This window comes from Grampus griseus (assembly GCF_964374135.1).
Source record: "Grampus griseus genome assembly, chromosome: 20".
NCBI lineage: Eukaryota > Metazoa > Chordata > Mammalia > Artiodactyla > Delphinidae > Grampus > Grampus griseus.
This window is the reverse complement of record NC_139014.1, coordinates 40180647-40192096: the sequence shown is the minus strand read 5'-3', so window position 1 is coordinate 40192096 and position 11450 is coordinate 40180647. Positions and strand designations below refer to the sequence as shown.

Genomic DNA, 11450 nt, shown 5'->3' with positions numbered 1-11450 from the left:
ATATGAATAAAATAGAGCAACAAAATAGGTTTGCAAAAGACTTGGGTTCCATCAGTCGTTCTCGTGATTTTGTGTTTAAACTTTGGTGCTGTGTTCAACAAAACCATAATAATTGGGTTTGGTGCGGAGTTCATTTATTAAATTGAAAAAAATCCGTTGACCATCGAGATCCTGAAGACGCTGTTTTATAATCTGGCAGGAAAACCCAAGTTTAAGAACTCTGATTTCAGCTGCTACCTGTCCTGCAGTTGCAGGTGCTTGGCCATTTACCCACATTGATTAGCTCATTCAGGCACGCGATGGCTCCTGCCAGTAAGGTGCTGTCCTCATCCTGGAGATGAAGTTGCCCCGGGGCCCCTGCTGGGATGTGGCTGTGAATTCAGGGTGACCCAGGAAGGCAGGAAGAAGCCCTCGGGGTTCAAGGGCCCCGGAGGCGCCTCGGCAGGTGCAAACAGGCTCCGCGTGTCGGGAGCCGAGGCCAGAGGCGCGGTTCCGCAGGGCCTGCCGGCTAGAGCGACGCAGGTGTGGGCCCCGCGGCGGGCGGGCGGGGTGGGTGCGCTGAGCTGTGGCCAGGAGCGGGTCGGGGAGGGGGCCGGGGCCGGGGCCGGGGCCGGGGCCGGGCGGGGCAGGCGGGCGCAGCGCCCCCTGCGCAGACGGGGCAGCGGGCGCGCGGGCGGCGGGCGCGCGCGGGGCACAGCGGGCGCGCGGCGGAGCGGGAACGCGCGGCGAAGAGGCCTGCGCACCAAGGGTGCGGGAGCCATGCGGCGGGCGAGGAGCGGCGCGGCGGCCAAGCCACGCGGGCAGAAGCGGTCCGGGGCCTCCAGGGCCCCCGCGGCCGCCGCCTCGGCCCCCGGCGCCGACCGCGCACGGAGGCCCGCGGGCCAGGCCGGGGGCGGGAGCCGCGCGGCGGCGAGGCAGCCGTCGGCCAAGCGGCGGCCGCAGTCGTCGCCTCGGGCGCAGGAGGCGGGCGCCGGAGAGCCGCCGCCGGAGCCGCCGCTGCCCCCGCCTCCGCCCGCAGCGCCCTCGGCGTCCGAGCTGGACCTGGGCGAGCAGCGGGAGCGCTGGGAGACGTTCCAGAAGCGGCAGAGGCTCAGCTTCGAGGGCGCCGCCAAGCTGCTGCTGGACACCTAGTGAGTGCGGCGCGGCCGGGCTGGCGCCTGTAACGTCCCCGCGGCGCCCGAGCCGCGCACCGGCCGGACAAAGGCCTCCCCGCTCGGCCAGCGCCGCGCGCCAAGGCGGCGGCCTTCCCGCGAAGAGGGTCGGCCCGGCTCTCCGGTCCCCGAGCTGCTTTTGTGTTTGCGCACGTGTGTTTGGAGAGCGGCTGGGGGAGGGGGCAGGGCCGGGGTGAGAGGCGCTGGGACAGTTCGGAGCCGCCCGGGAGGCCGGTGGCCCCTGTTACTGCGCGCGCGCTGCGCGGAGCCGGGCGGCGGGGAGGAGCGCGCGGGCCGCTCGGGTTCGGAACCGCCGCGGGGGCCCGAGGGCCGGGGCTCCGCGTCCCCCGGGTTTGCCGCCGCGGGGCGAGGACCCCGGCTCCCCGGCGGCCGGAGGAGGACTTCGGAGGGTCCGTGGAGCTCGCAGTGAGCTGTTAGCCCTGGGGGGCGTCTCGTCGTCTCCAGATGGGGCCCCTGCCCCGTAGCACAGTTGTGCTACCGAGAAGTAGTTTAGCGCCCTAAATATCTCAGAATCCGTCGTCTTATGCTAGAAAACCCAAGAGAAAACAAAGCAACCTAACAATTGCATAGCAACCTGAGGATTACTCCTTTTCTTGAGCAAAAATGTTCCTTTGTCCTTGTTCTGTAAGAAATTCTCTTCATTAGGACGAGTCTTCTCAGAGATGGAATATTGGGTTTTCCGTGTGCTTCACTTTTTGGTTCATCATCTTGGACTATAGGCTGAACATTTTTCAGTATACATCATCATTCAGTGTTTTTGAGCTAAGGTGTGCCAGCTACTGCTCAGTGTGGGGAATATAAAGATGTCAGAAACGTAGAACGAAAGTTTGAATTTATACTTTAAAACAAACTGATAAATGGCCAAGAAAAAGATTTTAAAATGTTGACGTGAAAGGGTGAGATTTTTTTTAACTTATCAGATTGGCGCAAGTCACATACATTTGTTAAAAAACCAAAACTCAGTAAATTAAAAATATATTAAACAATAATCGATGTTATTGTTAAAACGTTATTGTACGGAAAATAATCTCAGGAACATAGAGCAAACAGTTAACTGTGGATCCCTCTGGGTGTTAGGACTTATGAGACTTTCATTTTTTACATTATCAAATGTTGTAATGTTTGCGTTTTACCATAAGCATTATTTGTGTCTGCAGAAAAAAATACATCAAATTAACGGAGTCAACTTGTACAGAAACGTGAGAAAGCATTCAGTCTTGGTAACCAAATAAATGCAAAATAAGACTGCAGCGAGCTATTTTTCCTGTAATTATTGCTTGAGAAGATTCAGTGAAATGTTTTCTCAATCATTACTGATAAGAGTGTTCAGCCCTTTTGGAAAGCAGTTGGATGATATTTATCAAATCTTAATGTTCAACGAAGGGCCTGACTTGTAAGTTTTAAAAAGATTCAAGTTGTACGTAATGTGTACGGGTAGCTCTGTAAAAAACCACGTATATGCAAAATACCGGAGGAGAATACAGCAGAATTACAGGAGCCTTTTGTTAACTTTCTCCGGACTCGTCAGGTCTCCTTTCTTTTTCATGGCGGCCTGTACGCCTTTATCACAAGTCATGTAAATAGTCAGTTAATTTGTTTGATGGCTGCTCCAGGTCCCTGTGGCCAGGACCCCATCTGCTGTATCTTGTTTACTGCCTTCTCCCCAGTGCCTCGCTTGTAAAAAATCTTAGTAAGTATTTGCCATGTAAATAAAAACGTTCGGGTGGCTGGATTAGGGTCCTCCACCCAGTTCTCTTTTTTCCATACTTTGGAATGCTTTATTTTACAACTTAACACAATAGAAGTGGAAAAAAGAGCTCACATACAAAGAAGGTACTGAATCCTTTTATAAAACTGACAGTGCCTCCTCAGAAGCAGGAACGCATCTGGTTGTCTCGTAAAGACTTCTCTTCCATCTTCTTTCTTTCAACTATGGCCTGACTATTCAGAAACCCTCATCTTCCTGATTTGTGTTCCCTTCAGTGAATACCAGGGCCTGGTGAAACACACAGGAGGCTGCCACTGTGGGGCGGTTCGCTTTGAAGTCTGGGCCTCGGCAGACCTGCACATCTTTGACTGCAAGTGAGTGTTTTCTCTTCCCAAGTTGCTTAGACGTTAGAAGTTGTGTTAGATGTTTTCATTAATGAAAAAGGTTTTAAAGACTGGGGGAGGCTAAAAATAACAGCCCGCTGTGTGTGACACAGCTCAGTCTTGCAGCACAGCCCCAGGGGATGTGGAGCAGGGCCCTCGACTTGTGCCCAGCAGAGTGCCCCAGAGACACCGGTGCAGGGGCTGGGGGCTGGCGGTGGGAGTGCTTCCCCAGAGACCTTGCGGCTGAATGAAAGGCCTTGAGCAGAGTCTTCGGGAGTTGGGTGAGGTGAGGTGAGGTCAGGGCGTACGCACCTGGAAGCTTGCCATGCCCCAGGCCACCTGGCCCCGTTGCTCCAGGTGAGGCAGGCAGTGCTGCCAGGATCGGTGGAGCGCCTGCTGTCAGCACCTCCCAGGCCTTGTGATAGAACAGGGTCTCCAGGCTCTGACTTCTGTCTGACCCGTAGTTGGTGTGTAACTGATTATGCAACAGTATCCAGTCCTTTTGCCCCTTGGTGCTGTGGTGCCTGAATTACATGTGAAGAATAAATAAATAAATACCGTGGAATTCCTCCCACGGGGAGCTGACCCTGCTGCTAAACAGTGCGGTCCAGATTGAAGAAGCAGCCCCTGGAATAAGTTGTTAGAGGATTTTATACGAAATTAGAGTTTTTTAAAAGGTGGACTAAAACGGGGGGGGGACTTATATTTAATTCTGAGGATGTGATTCTGAGGACCTGTTTGACGTGGAGCTGGGCTTTCTGTGATGTGCAGATGAGGACAGAGGGAAACCTAAGCTTCCTTATCCGTTTCTGGTGAGGATACCCCAGGGACAGAAGGTCGTAGCTCTGCCTGCTGCTTGTTTTCTACTGTCTCCAGAATCCAGCAGTTCCCTTCACCGTAGTAAACCAAGGGTGGGCGGCAGGAGCGTGGTTCTCCGGGTCCTGGTTTCCTGAGGGGTGCGTGGCCTGCACTGCTGGCTGTGGGACCCGTGGGCCCTCCTGCACACACAGAGCAGAGGCCCCAGGCCGCTGGCCCTCCTGCCCCAGCTGCCCTTCCTGGGATGGCGCTGCAAGGGGCTTCACCTCAAGGGTCAGCTGGCTCCTGGGACGGGGCAGGTTGGGCCCCGGGGGGAACTCAGAGGGTGCAGGTGGTCGTTCACAGTCTGAGGTCTGCTCGTGTCTTTCTGTAGCTGCAGTATTTGCAAGAAGAAGCAGAATAGACACTTCATTGTTCCCGCCTCGCGCTTCAAGCTCCTCAAGGTGAGTGTCGTGAGTGGGGCTTACAGGGTGCCAGGCGCAGGGGGCCTCCCGGGCCGTATGCTTTCCCCTGTCACCCAGCTGTCATTCCCCCCTTTATATTGGGTTGGCCAAAAAGTTTGAGTTTTTCTGTGAGATGTTATGGAAAAACCCAAACGAACTTTTTGGCCAACCCAGTATTTTTGGATATATATTTGATATTACAGTGGAAACATGTACAAACACAGAGAATCAAAAATAAATAAGATCACCCAAATGCTGTCAATCAAAGGTAACCACCGGTTGTGTTCTGCTGAATATCCTTGCATGTTATTTTGGACATGGATGAATACATCTAAATAAATCATGTGTGCTTTTATCAAGGTAGAATTTTACCTTTTTATCTGCTTTATAACTGACTTTTATCATTTCCCGATGAAAAATAAATGATTGAAAAGATTTTTAACTTTAGTATTTGGGGGCGTTTTCTGTGCTTGGTACCAGATTTGCAAAGTACAGAGTCGACACATAACGGTGAAAGGCCTCCCCTGCACTGGCCCTCATGCCCCTGGCCTCTCCCCGCGCCTACAGCTGTTTCGTAGTTTACTTACAGACTTCTTGCTGTGTCTGTAGCATATTTCGTTGCGTGAATGTACCACGAGCGACCTTCTACGTTTGAACTTCTAGGTTGAGTGCAGTGCTGTCGTAAACCTCCCTGTGTATAAATCTTTGACAGTTTAGACATTATGTCTTTGGATCAATTCTTCTGGAAGTAAAATCTCCGGTTTAAAAAAGGCTTCGGCAGGCTTTGCTCCCTGGGGGGTGGGGGGGCGGGGCTCTGGCCTGTCCTCCGCTCCCATTGCCCTGCCCCGGGCCCGACAGAGGCCTTGCCTTGGGCATCATGCGCAGTGCCTGTCGGGTCGGGAGGGCTTCCCGGAACCACCTTTGGTCGAGTCTGCGCTCCTGGCCCTGGGGCCTCGGCATGCAGTGGCCCCTCGGTGAGTGTCTGGGAGGAAAAGCTGAGATTTAATTCCAGACGCTTCAGGCCAGGGTGGCTCCTTGTCTGTGTCTGCCCTCGATCCTGGGGTGGGTGTCTGGTCGGGGTGGGAGCGCCGGCGGGCAGCAGACCTGCCCTCGCCTTTCCCGCGAGCCCCCCTCGGGTGCCAGCTGGAGGCTGTGGCCCCAGCCCCCCAAGACAGGCGGCTCCCGAAGGCACGCGGGCGGCCGGCGTCTCGCGGCCTCGGAGTTGGCAGCGCCCCCGCCATCCCACCCCCGTGGGCCTGCTTCCCCGGCCGCCCTGGCGTCTGGAGCACCCGCTCTCTTCTTCCGCCCGGCCTGGTGAAGGAGAGAGCAGTTTTCCGTTTGTTCGTTAAGTACAAACCTCCTTCCTTGATTCAGCAGTGTTTATGGGGCAGCTGCTGTGTGCCAGGCTGCGCTCCACTGAAACCCCGCAGCTGTCGTGGCAGACAGGGCCCTTGTCCCCTGGGACCTCACGCCTCATGGGGGAGACAGAGGAACGGGACGAGGCCCGGAAGTGCCCAGTGGAGGATGGGAGCGGGGCAGCGTGACGGAGGCTGGCCGGTGGCGAGTCTCGGCGGCTAGGGCAGGCCCCTCTGGCGCTTCGATGCCGAGGCACGGGGCGGGCACGGCGCCGGGGTGCGCTTGGCGTGTGCGAGGAGCTGCACGGTGGCCCTCGTGGCCGCAGGGTGGAGGTGAACCAGCGGACCGAGCTGGGGCTGGAGAGAGGCCGGAGTGGATGAGGAGACAGGTTTTGTCCTCTGGAGAGTGAAGCCTGGGGAGGGTTTTAAGCGGGGCGGGGACGACATGTGCTTCAGTGTTTGAAAAGCGCGCGGTGGCCGCCGCGTGCAGAGAGGATGGTGAGGAGGTGAGTATGGAGGCGGGGTGGGGGAGGGTGGCAGCCGTGGGGACGGGCAGACAGTGATCAATGGAGATGTGTTTTGGAGCGGGTGGTTCTCGGAGTCCAGGTTGTGCACGGCCACCGGAGGGCTCGTTAGACAAATCGCTGGGCCCCCTCCTGACTGTGCAGGTCTTGGGGGGGCGGGGTGGGCACAAGATGGACGTTTCTCGCAAGTTCTCAGGTGACGGTGACGCGGCTGGTCCTGGGACCACGCGCTGAGAGCCGCTGCTCGAGAGGAAGGACGGGGTGTGAAGAGCGGAGAAGGAGGTTGGGCCTCCGAGCAGCCGGTCGCCTGGAGATGCCAGGTCCTGGGGGAGAAGCCAGCGCGGAAGGTGCTGGACTCACATCCGGTTCTTGAGAAGGTTGAGGTGAAGCGTCGTGAGCGCTGACAGAGGCGGAGCCAGGGGGTGGGCAGTCGCACACGTGTGTGTCTGGAGTCGTGGGGTGAGGGCAGCTGGGCAGACGGTGCAGTCCAACACGTGGGGGCCCAGGACCCAGCACGTACAGGGAGTGGAGCGGAGGGGCCTGAGAAGGGTGGCCGGTGGGGAGGGAGGAAGAGCCTGCAGGGCGGGGCGGGTTCAGAGGGGCAAGAGTCCGGGGGTCAGGAGAAGTAACCGTTAGACTTGCCAGTGGGGGACACTGGTGATTTCTCATTGGGCAGGAAGACGGAAGCGAGCAGGGAGGGTGAGTGTATAGCAGCGTCATGACGATGGACCACGCGCTGTAGCGGCCAGCAGGGTGGGGGTCAGGCAGGTGGACGTGTGGACACTATGGGACGGGGTCTGCGTGTCACCGGTGGGCCCTCGTGCTGAATGAGGTCCAGGAGGCTGTGAGCCGGCGTCTCAGGCCTCCCGAGGGTTTCCTGGGGGAAACCGTACGCCCAGATAACTCTGCAAGGTTTGGGACCCCTTGGTTGTTCTTTGCGGCCTCCCTGTGGGGTGAGAAGAGGCCCCCCTGGGAACAGTCTTTCAATGCAGCTCTGAGGGCCTGTCTCCCGTGGTGGCCGGGGAAGACCCGTAAAAAGCTCTGACCCTTCAGCCCCCCAGTGTCTCCCTGGAGAGAAGCTGCTGCTTTCTTGGTTATTTCTTTAAAAGCACATGCCAGGATGTATGTATGCTTTTTAAAAATAGGAATGTTAGTATGCTACACAAATTGTTTTAAACCTTGCCTTTGCACCTAACTTTGTAACCTTGGAGATTGTTCCCTAGTAGTATTTGTAAGTAGAACTGCCTTATTTTTTCCAAAAGTTGCTGGGATTCCATTTTTATGCCCGTCCGTGATTGCTCTATCCAGTCTTCTGTTGATCGACAGTTTCAGAGTTTCTAACGTTCAGCTTTTACAAATGCTGCGTTGACATCTACATACATCTCATTGGACAAAATGCGGAATTTTAATTGCAGGATACATTTCTAGAAGGGGAATTGCTGCGTTAAACGACATGTGCATTTTACAATTTTAGTAGATGTTACCAGATTTATGGGTTTACATTCCTGTGACTCATATCCGAGTGAGTGTTTCTCTACACATGCAATATCATTAGCTCACTGTTTTGTTTTTTTGGACGTAAAAATTGTCTTAGCCCTCAAATTAACTATAACTTTCAATTACCTATAATACGCGTATACCTTAGGCTTCTATTAAGGTATTTTTTTTTTAACATCTTTATTGGAGTATAATTGCTTTACAATGTTCTGTTAGTTTCTGCTGTATAACAAAATGAATCAGCTCTATGCATACGTATATCCCCATATCCCCTCCCTCTTGTGTCTCCCGTCCTCCCACCCTCCCTGTCACACCCCTCTAGGGGGTCACAAAGCACCGACCTGATCTCCCTGTGCTATGCGGCTGCTTCCCACTAGCTATCTATCTTACATTTGGTAGTGTATATATGTCCATGCCACTCTCTCACTTCGTCCCAGCTTACCCTTCCCCCTCCCTGTGTCCTCAAGTCCACTCTCTACGTCTGCGTCTTTATTCCTGTCCTGCCCCTAGGTTCATCAGAACCTTTTTTTTTTTTTTAGATTCCATATATGTGTTAGCATACGGTATTTGTTTTTCTCTTTCTGACTTCACTCTGTATGACAGACTCTAGGTCCATACACTTCACTACAAATAACTCAATTTTGTTTCTTTTTGTGGCTGAGTAATATTCCATCATATATATGTGCCATGTCTTCTTTATCCATTCGTCTGTCGATGGGCGTTTAGGTTGCTTCCATGTCCTGGCTATTGTAAATAGAGCTGCAGTGAACATCGTGGTACGTGACTCTTTTTGAATTATGGTTTTCTCAGGGTATATGCCCAGTAGTGGGATTGCTGGGTCGTACGGTAGTTCTATTTTTAGTCTTTTAAGGAACCTCCAGACTGTTCTCCATAGCGGCTGTATCAATTTACATTCCCACCAACAGTGCAAGAGGGTTCCCTTTTCTCCACACCCTCTCCAGCATTTGTTGTTTGTAGATTTTCTGATGATGGCCATTCTGACCGGTGTGAGGTGATACCTCATTGTAGTTTTGATTTGCATTTCTCTAATGATTAGTGATGTTGAGCATCTTTTCATGTGTTTGTTGGCCATCTGTATGTCTTCTTTGGAGAAATGTCTGTTTTTCTGCCCATTTTTGGATTGGGTTGTTTGTTTTTTTGGTATTATAGCTCACTTTTTAATTTTTGCCCCGAGTGAAAACTACCTCATTGCAGTTTGTGAGTGTGGATATTTCACAGCTAAAGAGAGATTTGTTTTCCCCATTCCTCTGAACTGTCTGTTCGCATCCTCTGCCCAGTTTCCCGTTTGTGTTCTCCATTACGGAAATGAGCCTGTGGCGTCTGGCAGATGTTCTTTCCTACTTGGTCCTTTGTAGCTGAATTTGAGTCCAGTGAGTGTGTTCTTAGGACCTCGAGTTTGGGGACACGGGGACCCAGTCCCTCGGCTGACCCCCCCTCCCCGGTTTAGGCCGGGGATGCAGGGCAAGCTCGAGGCCGGGGTGTTCTGTGTGCAGCTGACTAGGGAGAAGCCCTGAGCTGTCACACTCCAGGCTGACGGGTCTCTGGGCCGTGCAGATGGGGCCCCGACCTCAGGTTGGACGTGACCCCGGGAGCCTGGCGAGTTGGGTTTCCCCATTGAGCCTTTTAGACGATTTGTCTTCGTAAACAACAACTGAAGCTCCTTGTCTGTGTCCCTCAGGGAGCCGAGAGCATCACCACATACACCTTCAACACCCACAAGGCGCAGCACACCTTCTGTAAGAGGTGCGGCGTCCAGAGCTTTTATTCTCCCCGCTCCAACCCCGGAGGCTTCGGTGAGTGAAGGGGGCCAAGCTCGGGGCACCGACGCCCTGCGGCCACGCGGATGGGAAGCTTGGGGAGGGCGCTCTGGTGTCACAGGCTGCCTCCTGCCTGGCCAGGCCCCTCACACGTGTGTGAGGAACGGGGCTCACCAGCAGAGCTCTCTCCTGGCCCTGGCCCTTCTGAGACCATCCGGATCCTGACCCGCATTTCCTGCCGCCGAGGGAGCTGGACTTTGCTGGGGCTGACGGTGGAGGGTAGAGAGAGGCCGGGGGCCTGGGGGCGGGGGAGGGAGTGAGGGAGGCAAGAGTGAGGGGCAGGGATGATGCCAGTAAAAAAAATTGGGTTTGTTCAAACACAAGCACAGAAACCCCAAGCCCGTCTTCGGGTCCTACTTAGATCTGGGGGCAGAGCGTCCCACCTTAGACAGTTGTCGAGAATGACACCAGCTGCCGTGCGAATCGGGTGGGACGTAGCCGTGGAGGATGCTCCTGGAATCCCGGCCCCGCAGAGACGCAGCCTCCAGAGCTGCAGTGGGGCAGCTGCGACAGCCTCGAGCCTGGTGGTGGGGGGGGGGGGGCGGAGCGTGTGACGTCACCCTGCCTCCCCCCCCCCCCCGCCCCGTTCTCCCCGTAGCAGCTCCCGTTTCCTCTTCATCTGTCACACGGAAAGTCTTTCCTGCTGACCTTCCTGTACGGATGGGGAGGTGTTTATTGCTCAGAAAGCTGCCCCTCTGAGCCCTGGACCAGGCCTGTGAAACCTCCAGGCTGCCAGGCGGAGGTGGCTCTGGGCTCGAGGCCTCCCCCGCCTTTGTCCTCCCAGCTTGGTACTGAGTGAGGTCCAGCCGCGAGTCCCTGGCCCCCATCTCAGAGATGGGGGGAGTGGGCCAGCAGCAGGGGCGCAGGGCCCCTCGGAGAGCCCACTTCCTGCGACACCTGCGGGCTGGGTTGGTCTGAGAGCCAGCCTGCTGCCGGGTCTCACGCCCCCCCTGGCTTCCCTGTAGGGATCGCCCCCCACTGCCTGGACGAGGGCACCGTGCGCAGCGTGGTGGTCGAGGAGTTCAACGGCAGCGACTGGGAGAAGGCCATGAAGGAGCACAAGACCATCAAGAGCATGTCTAAGGAGTGAGCCCCTGCCCCCTCCCGCAGGAGGGCCCGTGGCCGCCCCCATCTCCGCAGTCAGCTCTGGCACCAGTGTCTTCAGGCAGCTCTTGTCCTCCCTCGGCTCAGATTTTGACATAGGCTAGCTGACACCCTTCTATCTCTTCCCGACTTTTGTGTGATCTTTTAGAAAAATAAATATTTTTAACATTAAAGCAGTTACTGCGGTTTGTCATTTTCTCTGTACGTTGATTTTGCCGCTGAGGCCAGTCACCGAGCGGCAGGTGTTTACTGAGCACTGTTCTGGCGCCTGCAGCCACGTCGGGAGGGAGGGGTCAGGAGGCAAACTTAGCGGCTGTTAGAAACGCGTCACGGGTCACCGAGCTGGGAAGAGAATGAAAGGCTGGTCGTGGGAGACCTGCGGGGAGTGTGATTGGAGCCTTTTTTTTTTTTTTGAGAGGTAAATCTGCTTCTGATTTCTTTTTCTTTTTTGTCCCAGTTGTGGTAAAATACACATAACATAAACTTGACCATCTTCACCATCTTTAGCACACAGCTCAGCAGTGTTGATTACGTTTATGTTTTTGTGTCACCGATTTCCACAGCTCTTCATTTTCCAAATCTGAGCCCCTCTACCCATAAATAACCCCTT

General features: G+C 54.9%; 1 protein-coding gene across 1 annotated transcript; it reads left to right on the top strand.

Moving 5' to 3' along the window:
- Window positions 1-759: 759 nt before the first annotated feature.
- On the top strand, window positions 760-10998 carry CENPV (centromere protein V; the record flags this gene model as incomplete). The annotated part of the gene is made up of 5 exons (XM_082679882.1): window positions 760-1130; window positions 3156-3254; window positions 4453-4522; window positions 9598-9712; window positions 10702-10998. The coding sequence occupies 5 exons, from the start codon at window positions 760-762 to the stop codon at window positions 10824-10826; spliced, it is 780 nt and encodes a 259-aa protein (XP_082536008.1). The 3' UTR covers window positions 10827-10998.
- Between the last annotated feature and the right edge of the window lie 452 nt (window positions 10999-11450).